Source organism: Macaca mulatta, chromosome 1, assembly GCF_049350105.2.
Source record: "Macaca mulatta isolate MMU2019108-1 chromosome 1, T2T-MMU8v2.0, whole genome shotgun sequence".
Lineage (NCBI taxonomy): Eukaryota > Metazoa > Chordata > Mammalia > Primates > Cercopithecidae > Macaca > Macaca mulatta.
The window spans coordinates 22,995,608-23,015,363 of NC_133406.1; the positions used below are offsets into that span (position 1 = coordinate 22,995,608).

Here is a 19,756-nt window from a genome sequence, read left to right on the forward strand (position 1 = left end):
TAAGTGACTCACTAATAAGGCTGTCATGAGGTGCATTGTCTGTTGCCATTGAGACTTAGTAAGACAGATGCCACTAATCCAGAAGTGCCATCTTCACCCCTGACTGCATTCCCGACTGCAGAGCTGCATTTCCAGAGCACTCACTGTGTACTGATGTCCTTGGATTTTAAAATAGCTTGCTTGTGGCTGGTTAGCTCCATTATTTACCTCTTGGTGCTCCTGAGTCTAAGGATATGGATTGGGTCCCCAAAGACACCAAGAGGAGTTAACTCAGTTTCAGTTGGCCACAAGCTACAGCTTTGAACTTGCCCACTAACCCCACATAGGCATATCCTCACTTGTGCTAGTGGACAGAGTGTGTCTGTGTGTGTGTGTGTGTGTGTTTCTCTCTGTGTGTGTGTGTGTGTTAATACCCCAAAAACGGCAACTCAAAGTACATGTTCCATGTTTAAGAAGGTTGCCAGCAGCCATTGAGAACTGATTCACCCCTTATGCACAATTTAACATCAAACCAAGGTCTGGGACACATCTTTTTCCATTAGCATCTCTTAAAAACACTATTCAATTCTAAGAGAGAATAAGTACTATCTGGACAGATGCCACACTAATTGGAAGGCTACCAGAAAGACGTATTCTCCCTCCATTTTGTCCCCAGAAATTAGCACAATCTGGTAAAAGTCAGGAATATGAGCTCCCTGGATTCCACAGCATGTGACTTTACTGATGGTGGGCCTTACCACATTGCAGGTAATGTGAGCTTCAGAACCTTCTCTCTCTCTGATTAGCCAGCAACGTCAGGGCAAAGCTGAAATCGCTTCATTGTAACAGTTTGACCTCTGCAATACTGCACATCATTAAATTTTTAAGGGAGTTCATTGGGAAAGTCCTTTAATCCTTTAATAATTGAGTTGGGGGAAAGGGGCCAGTGATGGAGAGCATTTACCTGAGCTGATATTAACTAGGTTTGCCTACTAATGGCTTTCCAACAATCCCACTGTGTCCATGTTGCCATTTAAAAGAGTGCATTTCATTTGGCCCTTGCTCTTTAACTGTCAACAGGGAAATTGAAAAATAATATAGCATTAAGTATTGCAATTTGTATTACAGTTCTCTACCCAAGTCTCCCTTCTAGCTCTATTGAGCTCAGTCCAAACTAAGGTCTAACAACCAGTTGACAAGTAGAAAAATCCATTCCATGAATTAGTTGGATGTCTATGATATCAAATAACCCGTCACTAATATATTTTCCACTGAATTTGCTGGCCACAGAAGCAGAGCCATTGGAAAATACTTGGCTTCCTTGGTAGCACCAAGTTCAGTTTAATTCCCTTCTAAGCTCAGAGGTCTGGCCCCTTATGACCTTGTCACTGTTTCTTCTCTATGGTTATATGGATATGACAGCCCTAGACCTAGGGAAGTATTCCCACCTGACCACACACTGTTCTCCCTCTCCCTGTCAAAACAATTAATTCTCCACCATTGCACACATCAGGAAGTTTGTGAGCATGTTCCACACCTCAGAGAGCTCAAGGTAAAGGCACTGCAATAAATGGGATCATCTCAAAGAGGTTAAATGATTTGCCCAGGCCCAGCCAGCCAAAGCAGAGACAAAGACAGAATTAAAAAGCTCAAAGATTCTGAAAACCCACTGTTATCCACTAGTCACCCTACTCTCCAGTCTGGGGAAGTAAACGTATTAACCAACCAAGTGGATAACGCTACAGAACAGCAATAGCTGGGTACAGGCTGCGTCACTACAGTCTGGTAAGCAAGGAAGATGGTACCCACACCCTGAACTCTCTTGTTTTGAGAGTCCTCCTAAGCATCACAGAAAGCAAAAGCTCTTGAACTGACAGGCACGCACATAGGCACAGCTGACTGGTTCCTGGCCTGGGGAGGCTTGTAGACCTGTCTTGGGGAATTGGCCATGTGGTGGTGTACTTCGGACAACACGCAATAGAGCTCTGCATGGATCAGGAGCAAACACAAAAAGAGGTCAGGCAGGTGAGCTTTCCACTGAGATGAATGGTATCTGAAGAAGAAGGAAATAGGTGGGAGCCTCGCTCTACTGCCATTCCCAGGCCCATGACCCAGGAACGCATTGCCAAAGCAGCTCTGTGAGAAGCTCTCACCTACTGAGTGGCCTTGAGGAGTGATGGAAAGCAGACCCACCACTGCCAGCCCCTGTACTGCAGTGATCAGTTCCAACCAATCCACAGGGAAATGCACAAAAGAACAAAGGGAAGGAGTGGTGGTTGGGAAGGAGCAGAGCAGGGGCAGAACCTGTGCCCCAGATGTGTCCCTGACCCTTCCCCAGGTTTCTCCTCTATCAGATGGATGCCCACTCTCCCTCCTGGATCTTCAACTTCCTTCCTTCCCTGGCTAAATTCACCTTAGCCATCAAGCAGGCTCAAAACTACCTCATCCTAAGCATCTTCCCTTTATTCTATCTCTATCCCAAGTGCTATCTTTTCCCCCCATCTTTTTTTCACTACCCGTCTTCTTGAAAGAATGGCCACATCACTCCCCCTATTTCTTCAACTTCTTTTTGCTGTATAGCTTTTATATGGTATAAAATGCTGTCCTGTACCCTCTATGCCTCTAGCAAACCTAATTTGTTTGGTTTTTTGGGACAGGATTTTGCTCTGTTGCCCAGGCTGGAGTGCAGTGGTGATGGTTCACTACAGCCTGGAACTCCTGAACTCTAGCCATCCTCTCGCCTCAGCCTCCCAAGCAAGTGGGACCACAGACACGTGCCACCACACCTGGCTAATGTTTTGCCCAAGCTGGTCTCAAACTCCTGGACTCAAGTGATCCACCGACCTCAGCCTCCCAAAGTGCTGGGATTACAGGCACGAGCCACTGTACCCGGCCAAAACTACTCTTAATAAGGGCAAACAGGAAGCCCTACTTCTTGAAATTCCCTACTACTGCCCTGCCTTCCAGAACTCCACTCACTCCGATGTTCTCCCCTGCCTCTGTGTCATCTCATTACAGAATCTCCCACAGCTCTTTGAATTCTGGTGTTCCCCACAGAGTGAACCTTGGCTCTCTTTCCACGTAGTACACCCTTGGGCATTCTCCTCTTCTCATATTTATATGACAATGTATCCCAAAGTCTTGTGCCCTGACTAGTTTCCAGATCTTCTTTCATAGTTGCCTCCTGGACATCAGCACCTGACTGTCCCGCCAGTAACTTAGCATAGCATGTTCACAGTTATTCTCATTGTCCGCTTCTGCCTGTCTCCTGCTCACTTCTTAAATTCCCTCTGTCAGGTACTGACAGGACAGTCCACCTTGTCCCTTCTGGATCATCTTCAAATCTCTCTTTATTATCCCTTTCCTCAGTCAAAAGTCATGATGTTCAAATTATCCTATGTCAGGAATATTTTCCAGGTCATGTTTGTCCTCTTCATTCCCAATGTCTCACCTTAATTCATATCCTTATTATCTCTTGTCTAGACTATAGCAACAGCTATCCAAGTGGTCTCTGCCAGTCTCTACCCAGGCTCCTACCAGTGCCCCTGTTTGCCACCAGAATTACCTTTCCAGAAAATAAATATGGCCACAATATTTCATGCTTAGAAATCCCTGCTGGCTGCCTACTAACCACAGTATGAAACGAACGTTCTTTGCATGTTACACAACACTCCTAGCCACTTGGCATGATTTTGCAGTCCACAACCAGCCATACTCTAAATGCACTTGATGTTGTGGCACCACCATGTCCACGACCAGTGACCACAGTGACTAGCACACTTCCTTTTCAGGACTTCATCCATTTGCACATGTTTCTTCTTCCACTTGGATTCTACCATCCTCTCCCCTTTTCCTACATTCCCACTCATCCTCCAAGAGCCAGTTAACATGTCACCTTTTCCATGAAGCTTTTTAAACAACCCTGAGCAAGTCATGTCATTAATTTATCTATTCAACTAACATGTATTCGCTGAATACTGTGTAAGATTATGAAGATGCAGGGGTTATAAAACAAAACAAAAACAAGAAGTGTCTTCATTCATAGAGCTTATGGTCTAGTGACACAGACAGACAATAAACCAAATATATGTGTGTGTATATATATATATACATTTCAATTTGTAGTAAGTGCCTTGAAGATGATGAACAGCACATGGTAATACAGAACCAAGGAATTTAGATAAGCTGGTTCTCTATCCCTGTGGCCAGCCTTTCTTAAAATAATGTTACTCTTTTTTTCAAGCACCTGCTTAATTTACATGTCTAAATAGTCCCTGCTAGACCTTTAGTATATCAGTGATTTGTTTTATTCATTTTTACATACTGGACACATACAGGAATTTAGTACGGATGTTTGATGATTAAATGAATGAATGAGTGATTTAATTAATGAACCAACTGTTTATAAGTGTCTAACTCTAAATTAGAAAATTCCACATGCAACTAGGTAAAGTACATTCCAGTTGCTCATATGTTACCTGAAATCTCCAGTTTCATTAAATATCAGTTTACACATATTAAATTCAGACACATATTTCACCTCTCCAAAATGGACTAGAACTAGTTGTAAGAGAATAAAATTTCAGCAATGGTGAGAGAAATAATACAATACAAGAATACTCCTTAAAAACTGGGATTCCATTATCACTTTTTGATACAGCCAGGCCAAGTAACAAACAAGAGGGATGTCAACAGTTCTGGAAATCAGCCTCCACTGGGGGCACAGTGGGATCTTTTCTAGCTAAGGCTGAGGTTTGTTTGAAAATACAACACAGTTCAGAAGAAAACTTGGAAAGGGGTTATGCAAGGAATGGATGGACAGCTGCCGGCTGGTCCCGATGGAAGTTATGCTGGAAGCTCCGGATATGATATTCAACAGTTCTGCTGCCAAATGTGCAGACAAGCTCCCGGGACAAAAGTCACCAATAGCAAACCCTGGGAGCTGGAGAGAAAGAAAATGGATTCCGCCTGCCTTTTTGTCCTTCTTCTGGGGGCTGGGGGGAAGAACAGCTATGCTATATGCTACAGGGGCAATAGAGATCAATGTGGATGATGTGGGATAGGAAAGGATGGGCAAGGGCAGCTTTGTGTGTGAAGGAGTTTGACAAACAAGAGCAATGATCGTACATGAGCTGATTTCTCATACACACATAGAGGCAATCCTCAAATCCTAAAAACTTCCTTTAAAACCACAGAATACTATAAACAGCTGACCATCGGGAGGCTGCCTGAAAGCTCAAGTATCTAGCAGGTGGGGACTTGTTTTCCAAGAGCTGGTTCAACAGGACAAACTGAGAATTGTGATCTCACTGGGGTGTGAACACCAGAATTCAAGCAGCAGATGGTGTGATTTAGTGGAAAGGCCATTGGAAAAGGAGTTAGGCTGGGGACAGCATCCCAGTTTCCTCTTCTGCAACAGCATGACCTTGGGCAAGTTGTTAACTTCCCTGAGCCTTTATTTCCTCAGCTATAAAGTATAAGAGGAGAAAACCGAAAACTTCTCCTTACCTAACTTTTAAAACTGTTGTGAGGATCAATAGAGATAATATATGTGAAGGTTCTTTAAAAACTGAGAAGGATACATTTTTTCAACGAATCATTTTACAGCATTTTCTGTGAGCCAAGCATTGATCGGCATGCATTTCAAATATTAAACAAAAGTGAACCTTTGAGGTTGGTACTGTTATTATCCCTGTTTTAGAGAGAAGAAATGGGCACAGAGCAAGTAAGACCCTTGCCCGTGGTAACACAGCTAAGGAACAGCAGGACAAAGATTTGATCCCAGATGCTCTGGCTCCTAAGTCTATGCTCTTAACAACTACACTGTTTTGGCTTATCATACACAGCTTCTAAAACTATGTATAAGCTTTTACTCATGTATAAATAATAATAATAACACCCAATCCTGTAGAGTACTATATACTTTACCAAAAGGCCTTTCAGGTTCATTACCTTCTTTAATTTTCTTAATAACCTTATGAGGTCATTATTCTTACATTCTGTTGTATAGATGAGAAAACCATTGCTTGGACACCTGTTGACAGTAGGACATGTGTTTCAAATTATTTTTTCAGTAATGGAGAGAGATATGCCGTGCCCAAACCACTCATGCCCACCTGTCTATCCCCTTCCATCTATGAATACGGGTTTTTTAAAATGGAAGATCCCAACCAAAGACAAAGCATAAAGAAAATAAAACCCAGAAGAAAAAAGTGGGTGCATAATACTGACCAGCCATTCATATAGATAAACAGGGACGCCTCCTACAAAGCGTTATTTGCACAAAATTATGTCTTCCACTAGTGGTTCCAGTCTAGAGCCTAAAATTCTACCCTAACATAGTCATTCCTTTGACTGAACACCCTTCCAGTTAAAAAGTATCTTCAGAAGAATAGAACATTATCTTGTCCATCCCAATGTGAATTATTTCATAACATTCTCCCAATTTGACAGCTAACTAAGAGCCAACTCTAGTCGGCACACAAAGCAATATGAAACATAAAAGGTCACAAGATGGGTTCAGAGCATGAGACAAGCAAGAAGGCACAGCCAAGCTGAGATTCTGAAAATGAGGCTTAGAAAAATAAGTGAATCCAGAAATTCAAGGTGCACAGAGCTCCAGGGGAAAGAGGTGTGCAATCAAAACTCCAGCCGAAAAGAGGAAGAGAGGGGTCTCCCGGGATGTTCTTCCCTTCTGGATTTCCAGAGTCTATCTCATGGCACTGCCAACTGGTTTTCATCCCTGAAGAGCTATGCCTGCATCCCTGTGAAGATGGTGGCTGTCATTACCGGAGAACACATGCACAGCAGGAATTCCTGCCACAATGTGAGGAGGAGCAAGAGGAGAAAGAGTGAGGGGGTAGCCAATAGCAGGGGAGGAAACTCTAGATGGTTATGTTTAAAAGGATTTGTTCCACTGTCAAAACCAGAAAGCTCTCCCCAAGAGCCAGCTTTAGAGAAGGAAGCCTGCAATGACAGAGAGGAGGCGGGATGTTATTAAGGAAGCTCTTTGGAAAGGAGGCTGAAATAAGGGAAGAAATATTAGGCAAAAGGCAGGCATGTCCATAAAAATCCACCTGTGGACTGTGATGGACCAGGAATGCCTGGGGGATGCACAGAAACCAGGCTCTAGTGTTTCTCAAAGGCTCCTAAAGCCACCCTGATTCTTTAGGACAAGGACAGCTCTTTAAATCCAGGCCATCAGAGCACTTGCCCATTCCTGATTCTCTCCAGTGACTGGGATAGGACCCAATGACTGCCAAGCTTGTGAAACTGCAAAACTGCAAAAACTCACACTTTCTCCTCTCAACTGCCCATTCCCTTTTCAGGGCCCCATGCTCAGGAGAGACATCGATCTCTCCCCGCCCTGGAGCTGGGGGCCCCAGGCCAAGCTGGCATCAGCTCCCACTCAGGCTCAGGCTGTCGGGTGCTCAAACAAAGACATATTCGGACCCTCCTGCAGAGACAGGGGGCCTATTTCTGGGCCCAGAGGGAGCTGGCCTTAATCTGTTGCACAATGAATGACAACAATGTTAAGAATGAAAATATGGTTTGGGGGGATAGTCCCCAGGAGCCCAACATTTTGGTATTTAAAGGAACTTTAATGAGCTTAAGAGGCTAATCTGGAGTTCAGGAGGGGGTGTTTTGTTTTGTTTCGAAAAGTCCTTTTAAAGATTCCTGAGGCTTGATAGGGAGGAGGCAACAGAATTGTGAGTCAAGGCGTGGCTGCTGTGCAACTGAAGGGGCGGGATGGAATTAGAGAGGAAGCTGCTCCAAAGAGCTCCTCTCATCGCAGCAGTAGAACCTCGTGCTCAAGAGATGAAGGATGCTTCTTTCCAGCTGGAGAAGTGTGATGTTCAAAGAAGTAGCCAAGAGTTGAGAATGAGTGACATATTTACGTCCTACCAAATGCCAGGCTTCTGGCCAAATGACTCTCCTGGTTTATTGGTGACAGCATCAGACGCAGGCACTTGGCACCTCTCTCACCCACCAAAACACACCCACCTGTAGTAGCAAGACATAATCCAGCATCCACTAAGGTACCAGGCACGGTCAGAAAGGTTTTTAGAGGCCCCTAAATGGTTACCCAAAGAGTAATGGTCATGAGGTCATGCATACTTGAGAGTTATGCCACTCACCATCTATTTGCCTGAGCCTCACCCAACTGAGTGGCCATGTGACTGTTATTTTGTGTATCTAAAAGGCTAATTAGACCAGGTACAGTAGCTCATGCCTATAATCCCAGCACTCTGGGAGGCTAAGGTGGGAGGATCGCTTTGAGGCCAATAGTTTGAGACCAGCCTGAGCAACGTAGCAAGACTCTCTCTCTACTAAATAAATAAATGACTAACTAGAAAATCAAAAGAACACTAACAGTCCACAAAAATGGTTTGGGCAAAAACTGAGGCAGCTGACGAAATGGAGTTTAAGCAACATCTGATGGGTGGTTGCAAGAGTCAAGTTAATAGAATTCTATAGGGTATAAGGGAGGGAGAAGGGGACAGAGGCAGATGTGAAGTCCAGATACAGCATGTGGTCCATTCCCAGCAACGGTGGACACTTAAGATATTTTTAATACAGATGGAGTTCAATCGGACCTGTAGGATAAGGCAGTCCAATCCATAGTGGCCAGATAGCTCTCAGAGATAGATAGCTCTATCTATTACTCTGTTATACAACGATAATAATAAAACACAGATCGATCTATTGGTGCAAGGATACACTGGAGGCCCAGAGAGTCAGAAAGGCCAGACATATTTGCTGTTATCCAAAAATAGGATTCCCAAACTGGAATCTTGAAAGGCTGGAAGACATCAAACTCTTTCATGTGACTTCAGTTAGAGGACTAGGAAAAGCACAGTCCACTTTGTATTTTTAGTTGTTATGACATTATGGTGCAATAATGGGGAATCTGGCAATCGTTTCATTAAATTCTAGCTAATCTGTGCATGGCAGCAAGGCGACAAGCTCTACAGATGACTTGGTTGCCTTGGTTCACCACTGTAAAGAACAGCACAGGGGTAGGCTTTCAAAATCCTTTTTTAACTACCCAGATGGGGCTATTTGTGACGGGACTAAGTATACCCACAGGGTAGGAAACCGATGTAGGGCTACAGTTTTCTTCCTTACACCATGTCTTCACTAATACTTCAGGGTTTCTACTGCATTCCAGTTGCATCTGCTGTCTAATGCCAAAAGAAACTTAATCCCTATCCTAAGTCTCATTTTATTTATTTTCAGTAGTGTGAAAACAAACATGTAGCAAGATTACAGTGTTTACACCTCCTTTTTAGCCGATACAGCTCTAATCCTCCCGTTAATTAACACCAGGGCCATAGCAATTTTATTAATTTCATCTTGGTTAAAAATATAGACAGATAATTGTGCTTTACTAAAATAACAATTTGACATTTGGGGGGTGTTCGCTTCATTTTAGCAAGACGGTTGGACAGATTTTATTTAAGATATGACAAGGAGACACAAAGCTGCAGTCGACATTGGTCGATGATAACGTAACTAATTTCAGTTATGATAAAATGACTAAAACACCTCCTGTCATGCTAGTCAAAGGAGACTAAGGAGAAAATGTTGATCCTATGGGGTAGCAAACCAGAGCCTCCCTCTCTTTCAGAAAACAGGCCCTTCTAAGGGGGCCCAAAGGGGAAAAAGGCATCTTTTCTTTGTCCTCTGTGATATTTGCTCCAGAACCTTTTCTACACTTTGCTCTTAAAATTACCAACTTCCTCAAACCAAATCTGAAAAGGCAGCGACTGTCTAATGTTCCTAAGAGACTTCTTGAAGAAAAGCATATAGAATATTCCTAAGAGGAAGCCTCAGCCATGCTGGACACAGGGCTGAGCCCTCCCACATAGGAGCCTTTCTGCTTCTCTGCAGAGGGTAGGAGAGACACAGCTCACCCCATCCAGCCCCCAACCCTCTAGCTCACCCTCCAAGTGGCTCATATGGGAACTTCTCTCTGAAGATACGAAAGAGCATTTACAAATTCATGTCAGAAAAATGTTTATAAAAAAGAAAAAAAGAAAATTGAAAAACACTGACGTAGAGCTAAGGTTTCAGAGTTAGAGCAGAAATTATTTTTAAATCTTTCTCTTGTGGATGTGATTGTGCTTTTTTCCTCATAATTCATTTTCCAGTGTTGTATATCTGTACTTAATAACCAAGATCGTAACATTCAGTATTGGTTATTTTGAACTTCATAAAATCCAACAATGACATTTTGTAAAATGCATTTATTCTAAGATGCTTTAGTAAATTTCTGATCATATCATGAGTACTTTAAACCTTTGTCTACTTTCTCCCCTCTAAACACTATGACCTAAATAATTACTTTGACTATAAAAGAAAAAATAGCTGATAATGAAATAATTGGAATTGTTCTCATTAGAGAAACAGCTCCTGCCCACTATCTCCAAAAACCTTCCCAGAATTAAAAAGCAATAATGAAGAGGCTTCCCTGAAATTAGTGGTCTTTTGATTAGTACAAATGTTATAAATACGAAAAATGAAAAAGCAAGAGAACAATGAATGATCAGGAAAGTTACTGGCACTAAAATCTGAATATCAAAAGCTATTTCCTAGCCAGGTACGTGTAATATGTAAAACTAGACTGAATAAATAACTTTTAAAAATGTGTTCCATTTATGTAAGGATCAAAAGAATCCCATAAGCCTACTGTAAAAAGGAATGTTCATATCTAGTATTTTAATTCCCAGAATACTATTAATATCTACTCCTGCTATCTAATTTTATTGCAAAATTTTAAGTCTTAGATTCCAAGAAAGTCTTTCCCAGGGACCAATACATATAAAAAGAGAAAACACCTCTGAACAAGGAATGTTTCCAATCACCCTCTAAAATTAAAAAGGGAGAAAAAGAGAGAGAGATTAAGTGCCTGCACAAACACAACCACAGCCCATGGATGGTGCTTACGCGGAGCTAAGCCCCCTACAATTTAACACAGACATCAGTTTATTGCCTAGCTGTGTTTGATTTTTATATTCCTGAAATTTTATTGTGCCAGGAGTGGGGCCAACAAAAGATAAAGTAAAGCAAAAATGTAACAATTGCCTCTGTCATTCCATCTGCCGGCCCCTTTCATGAGTAACTGCATGCCCAATTTTGATCTCCAAGTAATGTCACAGTAATAAAACTAAACTAACTCCTCCTCACACACACACACTTCCTCGACTACCTTGATAAAATGCAGAATTAGTTCATTACTGATGCTAATAGATATCATTACCTAAGTCTTTTTCACCACGGAGCTGCCAATCAGCGGGTCCAAAGAAAGATGCAGAGAAAGCTCTAAGTGTGACAGCCACTTTCCCCTTTTTCAGTCCCTTTCTTTGGAAAATTGGTCTGCTCCAAAAGAAAGGGAAGAAAACATCCACTGGCTCTTTGAGGAAAGGTTTCCCAAGGCCTGTGATTTGCTGACATGCGGGGAGTTATGATGTTGTGAGAACAGCCCTGATGACAGCAATACTATCCCACTCTGCTCCTAGGATGTCCAGAGCAATCCAAGGGATCATGATAAACTTCATATGTGAGGGCAGAGGGCCCCGCCTGACCCACAGAGCCAGGCACATGAAAGAAACAATAAAAACTTGATTTAACTGTGGGATCCCTTCCAAAGGGCTTAATTATCTATTGTATTACCACATTCCCGTTATTCAGCAGTCTCTTCTGTCTCAGACTGAAGTCCAACTGCAGTATTTGTTTGGAACAAATTCAGGGAAAACTCCAAACTAACCAGATCATAGAGGACTCAGTTAAATAGGGAACAACAGTTATATAAATAGAAGTCCCCTAGGCTGGAAAATATTTTGGTTGTCTGCTAAGTTTCAGGAACGTTGAAGACAGTTGAATCCACTTTCAAAACATCTACACCTATGTTATCTTCATGTTTCATATGACATGGTACAGATTCATCAATTGTATAAATGTCATCCCACCAAACTAGCTATTTTTCCATGTTGACATGTCATAACAAAGATAGCCTTCAGTTCTTAATTTCTATACATTAGTAAATCAGTGTTCCACACTCTCGCCTTAAATGCTTATTTTCTGGGAGTAATCAGAAGATAAATTATTCCTAATGGCATCACAGTATATGAGAAAAATACTTAATAAAACATCCTGAAGTCTTCCGATGAATAGTTGTGTGTGAAGACATCACTGTCAATACTACTTTTTTAATTAGAAAAACTTGGTGTTTGACATTGTGAAGGTGTAACAACTAGTTGAGAGAATGAAATTTTAACTTTTTAACTGGTTGCCTAACACCATAGACAGCTAAGAATTCAAATGCAAAACTGCCCAACAGCAAGAAATTCACATACAGATGGCTAAGATAAATGTGATAAACATGCTTTGTTAACATTATGCCTATGATTGACACTGAAAACTGTGCATTCACTATATATTCTCTCATTTAAATGTGTAGAAACAGCATTTGAATTTCATGAAATTTGGAAACCAAGGCGCTGCCTGCATATTCATTTTTTATTAAGTGCTCCCTAACTTACCATCAACATTGTCTTACCACTTAACTTTCACCTCATTTTCTTCCCATTTACTTTGTTTGGCCTCAAATTTTTCAAAGATCCACCAAAAAAAAAAAAAAAAAAAAAAAAAAAAGCAAAGCTATTTTTACAATTGTATTTTTTAAAGAGGAAAAATGCTCTTTGTAATTGCTTCAGGACTATTGCCTAAAACTGAGTTGTGTTCCCTCTGGAGGATAAATATCTGGCTATTCCCGATAGCTTCTGTGCAATATCTAGTCCTACACTCTAAATGGAAGAAGGCTTTGATAAATACTTGATGGCAAGGACAACACAGATGGAAAAAGTGTTGAGCTATAAGCCTCCTGAAGGCAGGCTCTGAGACTTTTTCTCATTGTTCTCTCCTCATCTAGCCTAGCGTGTTGCATATAGAAGCTCCATAAAAGCTTACTGAATACAGAAGTTTGTCCTGAGCCTAATTTTTTTACAGAACAAACAAATAAAAATCCCTCTCCTTTTTCACCTACAGATACCACCATGCAGACTAAGACCATTAAGATTATCAAATATATTCAAACCTTATTTTATTGGAAAAAGAATAGAATTGGAACGGAGGATAGAGAAGAGAAAAAAGGAATTTTTAAAAAGGAATAAGTTAACCTAACAAGCAATTGATGGGCTAAGCACAGGCTACTACTGCTATGATGCCATGAGCTAAAGAGGACAAAAAACTCAATTTTTAGAAATCTATGGTTCCAAAAATATTTTTAAAATAAAATTAAAATCCTTCACTGAAATGTCAGCACCGCTCTGAACAATGTAGCTCACATCCCTCTGTAAAATCTTCTTGGTTCTGGCTAACAGCTGGCAAGTTGATCCCTGCAATTTTCCCTTTGCAGAAATAGCTTTGTGAGGAGAGAACTGACCCTCCTGGGCTAATAAGCCCAAACCGCGCCAAACCTGGAGGGCTGAAATGGAAGGGACATTGTTGTGTTAAGTACTTTACAACAACTGTTTCTTCTCCTCTTGACACAGCCTGACTTCCTTAAAGAAGATTTGACTGGCCAGACAGCTGTGTTGACCCTTAAGCCTTCTTTGATTCGTGATTTTTTTTTTAACAAACAGAATAGAAATTCACAATCCAAATCCTTTCCTAAGCCCCAATACTTGTGAATTTGCCAGTGTTGTGCCTGAAGGATGTGGACATTTCAGTAATCTATAAGCAGAAAGTTAAAGATTGGGTCTACACAATACCAAAACCTTTCGATGAAAAGCGAGAGAGAAAAAAGCGAGCAATCAGCCAGAAGCTTTATTCAAAGGTGATACTTGAAGTTGTGTGGGCTAAATCTATTTAACTATCTAAAAATTACACTTTTCACTCAGACACCATGTCAATAAACAGACAACCAAGAATAGAGACAGGCATATCTTCTTTCAAAAATGTTATCCATAATGATCACTTCATAGGTTGTCATAAGGAGTTTTCACTTTTTATATATTGTCCAATTCATCCAAAATCGAGCACACATTTCTTTTAGTTCTGAAAAAAACCAAGCTATTATCTTTTCAAAACGACAAAAAAAAATGCCTAGTACTCTCTCCACATGGGGGTAAAATTCGAGCATTTTAGGGCAAAAAGGCGGAGTGGCAGAAACAATTTTTTTGTGTGGTCACAGGGTCTAATCACTTTGTCAAGTTTTTAAACTTGCATAGCCCCAGACAACAGGAAAAGAAATACTTCTATTTACTCTCAGTGCTTTTTGTTATACAGAGACTTCTCCCGCTCAGCCCCTCTCATTGTGTTTTTAATAACATGATAGAACTGCTTTTCACGCACGCTAACCTTCCTTTGATTATCTTCATGTAATGCTGTTCCTTTCATTCACCAGTGACAAATGCAGAATTTTGCGCGTGCACGCGCGCGTCCACACAGTCAACCTACACCAGTCCTAATGCACAAAAAAGAGACCTCTGGATCAGCCACTTTTCTTCAATCATCTCCAAAGCCCTGCAAAGCCAATACCCTTATTAATTAAACATTTCGCAAGGAAAAACCGTTCCCTCTCCTTACACCTCCTAAGCTCCTACCGGCACGCCCGGAGAGAATAAGGAAGTTCTCTGCCTCCCACTTTCTGGCCTCATCCAGGCTTTGGTGTTATAAAAATCTAGTTTCGAAATATCCACTTTCTTAAATGCCCGCCTCCCAGTTCTCCTCTAAACATACCAGAACGTTCGTGTGGACAGGAGGGAACTGAACCTGCTCCGTGCAGAAGAGCATATCCACACCTGAACTAGGGTAGAGGCACAGGTTGAAGGAGAGGGCTTCAGTTCAGGCCCCAACTACTGTCCTAAAAGCCCCTGCATCAGAAGGTTCTGGAGAAAACCAGGAAGGCGACAGTGAAAGGGCGAACGGGCTGTGCGCCTAGTTCCGAATGGCAGCAGCGCCATTTCCGAGCCCAAACTATCCGGACTCCAGCGAACAAACCCGAGCGGGAAACGCGCACAGGGCACAGGGGACAGAAGCTGCGGGGTCAATACAGTCTCACCGCACGGCACAGGCGCGAAGCCGGCGCGGACACCTGGGTAACATGGCTTGAGAACCAGCAAGGAGACACGGGGTCACTGGCAACCCGCAGGGCACCCCGGTAAAAAGTGGAGACCAAGCTTGGGGGAGACCAAGCTTGAGGGATTCCAAGGCTAACAAAGAGTGGCCTCCGGGAATGGCCGAGTCAGAGAGAGGGGCCTGGGAGGACTAGAAAGTAGGCGAGCAGACCGTGGAGGAGAGCCGTCGCGCGCACTTCTGCGGGACTCGGGCCACTGTTGCGCGCACCCGCGCGGATCTCTGCCCTACCACCTTCCCGTGAGAGGCAATGTACACGACTGGGCTGAGGGGAATTTCTGCTCGCTGGGCGTGCCTCTTGGGCCTTCCAGAACAGGACTAGGGTAAAGGAGGACAAAGTCCTCGACGCATACTGATGCCAGTGCGTGGGGAGCGCTACGGGGGCGCGGCTACTTACTTCTCGTAGTCATACTTGCAGTAGAGCTTCTTGTCCCGGTAGAAGCAGGTGGTCTCCAGGGGCTCTTTGCAGGAGGCGCACTGCACACACTGCTCATGCCAGAAGCTGTCGTTGAGCCGCAGCAGAAACCTGTCCAAGATGACCCGCTGACAGCCCTCGCAGACAGACTTGGGGCTCACCGCTCTGCCTGTAGCCGCAACAGACGTTCGCGGGTGAGCAGCCCGGGCAGGTCGACCATGCCAAACCTGGCTGGGACCCGCTTCTGATCCCTTCACACTCACGGATTCCCCCAGCGCCCCCCAACCCAGGGAGTCTCTGCTAATCAACCAAGCTGAGACTTGGAAAAAATCAAATCAAGTGGCGTTTCTAACAAACGGAGACTATGTGAGAAGGTTTAATTCCTAGCGGGGGAGGGTACAGAAATCAGTAATTGGCCTTTAATTAACAAACATACCCAGGTATGCTCGCAAACGTGTGCACATCCTGTAAGATTAAATTACATACAAATTTGTGCTCTCAGGTTTATTACGTCGTAATTAATTATTAAATCACTATGCCTGTCTCTGACTGTTTTAAAAACTGAGAATGTATAAGAACAATTTGGATTTTTCTTTGTTAAAACGCAGAGTTCTGTTCTATTTTTTGAGGGGAAATAAAATTTTCTCTTTTCTTCCTAAAAAGTCCTGGGGGTACAGAAAAATATCGTCTCACTCCGTAGCAAACCTAATATTATTCAAACCGATGAACCCCAAACCGCTGAGTCTTGACTGGCATGCAAATTGCACATGAGTTTTTCATAACTAAGAAGCGTCAAAACAGAGGGAGGGAAAAAATTAGCGGAAGCAGCAAGCCGCAGAGTGTCCCGGCCGGGATTCCCGATGCCAGGCGCGTTCGGCAGCAGTGCTTGAGGGCGAAACGGGCCTCAAAGCGACTCAGCGGAGGCAGGGAATCCACTCTTCGCTACCCCTTGGACTTTTTGTGTTTTGTTCCTTTAGTTTGTGGGAGGTGGAGAGGTGGTTCAGGTGGCGACGCTTGGCCACCTTTATTGGCACTTTTCACAGCTATTGAAAGAAGGCCTTGTCCCCCAGTAACAACACTCTTGCGCTTGTCCCCCCAGTACCAACACTCCTGCACTCCCCATTTCCCAGCTGCACTCTCTGTCCACTCTCCCCTTTCGAGAGGCCAGGCCACCGGCTCGGGAGCTGAACCTGCCGCTTTGGGGAGCGGACGCGGAAGGTTAGGAGAAGCAGCGAGATAGACCTCAATTTTACAGTTCTATTTTCTTTCGGTAGGGTCCCGGCGTCCTGGGCCAAGACCTGGGCGTTGAGAGCCAACGTGGGCCGGACGGAGGGCACAGAGCAAAAAGCGACGCCCGCTGTATACATAAATCCGCACCCGCTACCCGCCCGGGTACTGCCTGCTCTGGCCTCTGCTCTCTTCCGAGGCTGGGCAAGTCCAAAAGTTCCCGAAAGGGGGGTTCAAAGAGGGGCGCTCAGTGCACGTGATTTCGTTTCATCTGGGGCGTTGGAGGTGAGGAGATTCCTCTGCTGCTGTTTTAAAACAGACAGCAGAACTGTCTCATCCTCCACATTCATGCCGCTCTAGAGGTTCCGAGTGAAAGAGTCAAGAAGTTTAAAGGACAGAACGAAAAATCTCTCCTGATAAAAATACAATAAAATAAAATAAAACTCGGGCTTCCCAAACTTGAAAAGCTCCGAGGGCAGAGTGGTTGGGGAAGCCATAACCAGAATCTCTGGCTTCAGCTCTGCAAGACCCGTGTGTGGACACTCTTCCGGGGTCCTTGACTCACTGCTCCTACTCTGTAGCTGCAAAGGAGTTGTGAGGGGGGACCCACAGGACCCGGCATCCAGCTCCAGTTAATTAACGCGGAGGCTAGGGCCCCGCCGCGCGGTCTAATCCCCGCGCTGAGCTGCCTATCGGCCCGGAAAAGTCTCTCTCGGCCGTGCCTATGGCTGAAATTGTGGCTGGAGTTGGTGGGGGAGAGAAGCCGCCTCGAACTTGGGCGCTCCAGGCCTCGGGTCTCGGATGCTACTGCCTCTAGGCCGTGAGAAGAGGGCGGCATTTATGACACGTCGATCAGCTCCGAGATTAAAAATCCAGCCCTGGGTGTTTTTAATCACTTGCCATTCAGACGCCTGCGAACAAGCTCGCCCACCCCTCGCGGCTTTGGGGAATTCGGTGCCCGGTGCGTGAGGCCTGGGGCGGCTTGTTGGATTTATTTGGATGGGGACGACCCACAAGGACTGACGGACACATAGTGATGGGGCTCAGTTTAGTGCATGAAGAGGGGCGCTAGCTCCCCTATCGCGGACCAGGTCCCAAAGAGCGGGGCTCCAGACCTCAGGGCCAGGCGGGAAAGAGAGTGCGCCCAGGACGCACGGCCTGAACACTCACCCAGCAGCGAGGAGAAGGAGGCTGAGGTGTCGATCGCGCTTTGGAAGTTCTCCTCCATCTTTAGGCCGTCCAGCATGTTCGGGCCGGGCCAGGAGGACCTGTAGAGGAGAAGAAACGATGCGTCTGACGTCCGTGTCCGCTGGGACTCGGCGCCCGCAGCCACCGCACTCCTGGGAAAGAACGGAGGGAGTGTCCAGGGCGACCAGAATCAGCCAGGAGGAGAGAGTCCAGCCAAGAGAATGTAGGGTGGGAGGAGAGATCAGTCACTGCGAACTGCTCTGACTGATCTGATTTCACTTGAAGTCAACACGTTATGTACTTAGGCCTCCGCCCCCCAACTGCGTTTCTCCTTCTCCTGCCCCCCCACCCCCACATCCATCCCTTGCCCCAGGTTTTCCATCCCGAATCCGACTCCGCCCCAACCTATACGAAGGTGGGCCCTCGGGACGTCTCTGCAGGAACTCAGCTACTGGGGTATGATGGGTATATAAAGAGTGGGTTCCCTCCCTCGCGCGACGGGGTCCAGGCACGCGGGACGATGGGGTTTGCAATCCCGCGTGCCAGCCGCCGCGTTGCGGCCCTCACCTGCCCCGGGTCGAGAAGGGGCACAGTAAGGGACCCGGAGAGCGTCCCGCCCGCTTCTGGACTCCCGGCGCTACACTCTGCTGGAGGGCGCGCGGGAGCCGGTGTGCGGGACGCGCAGGGAGGTCCTCCCGCCAGTCGGCCAGTGCCGAGAATGTCTGCAGAAGCAAAGGAGTCGCCTCGGGGAGGAGCCCCGGCTGGCCCGGCTCAGTCTTGGATGCATTTCAAATCAACTTTCAGAAACACGCCCGCCCGAGCGACAGCCTAGGCACGGGTAGCCTTACTTACCTAGTAGGCGAGCTCTCTCCCAGTGACTGGAGCAGAGAGAAGTTGCGGAGCGCTGCTGGAAGCTTCGGCCCGGGAAGGCGTCGCCCCCGAGACTGCAGCCGCAGGAGCCGCCCTCGGCTCCGGAGCGCCGGGGAGGGAGCCGGAGCGAATGCCGGCCCCTGGCTCTGCTCCTCGGCGCGCCCGGGCAGGGCCGGGACGTGGTCGCGAGCTGCCGGCCTTCCCGGGACGTCCTACCAGCCCGCGTCGCTCCTCAGCAGGAGGAGAGGGCCGGTTGCTTCTCCGAGGCTAGGAGGGAAGGCAGAGGCCCAGGGTCCTGGGTGCGAGTCGGCCCTGCTTCGCCGGGGCGGATCCTGCAGCTTCTGACAGGGGCCGCGGCGCTGCGTGCGCGTCGGAGGAGAGGGGGTGGGGTGCGCTGGGCGGGGGGCTGGCAGCGCGTCCCGTGGCGGGGCTGTGGTGCTCCCTTTCCCAGCCTAGCGGTGCGGCCACCACACGGCCGCGGCCCTCTGCGCCCCTCCGCCTCTGGGAGCTCTCGGACACGCAAAGTTTCCTCCCCTCCACGTGTAACTGTTACCTCGGGGCTCTCTGGCCCGGTCGCCCCCCAATGCCCCTCACCCCAACTGGGCCTTTAAGGAGATGTCGGTGCCTCCTGGACCGCGGTGCGGCCTCGAGGATTCCCCCGCCGCTCTCTAACTGCTGCAATAAAAGCGCTGCAATCCTTACCCGGGCCCCGGGAAGCGCTGAGAAGCTGTTTAGCGCCGGTGGTTGCGGACCCAGCAGCTCTGAGCTCCTCAAACCCCTTATCACCTGAGGGCTCTCGCCAGTTCCCAACTTCCTTTAAGCTCGAACCGTATTCATTGATGGGGTATACAGAGGCCATGGGACCCACGGTCTAAGAATCACGCTCTTGGGAGACACTAGGTGGGATCTGCCCCCCAAGATGATGAACCTGCAATG

The 19,756-nt window shown here is 45.9% G+C and overlaps 1 protein-coding gene across 2 annotated transcripts in view; it reads right to left on the bottom strand.

Moving 5' to 3' along the window:
• Positions 1–19,480, bottom strand: part of LMX1A (LIM homeobox transcription factor 1 alpha) — a 154,696-nt gene extending 135,216 nt beyond the window's left edge. The window contains exons 1-3 of one of the 2 annotated variants that reach the window (XM_028849925.2): positions 18,803–19,480; positions 17,933–18,030; positions 15,518–15,704 (exon numbers count right to left, since the gene is read on the bottom strand). In XM_028849925.2, coding sequence (XP_028705758.1) covers positions 15,518–15,704; positions 17,933–18,008 — 263 coding nt within the window. In that variant the 5' untranslated portion in view covers positions 18,009–18,030; positions 18,803–19,480. Of the gene's footprint in view, positions 1–15,517; positions 15,705–17,932; positions 18,144–18,802 lie in introns of those variants that run through there. The other variant, XM_077986433.1, reaches the window with a different exon arrangement.
• Between the last annotated feature and the right edge of the window lie 276 nt (positions 19,481–19,756).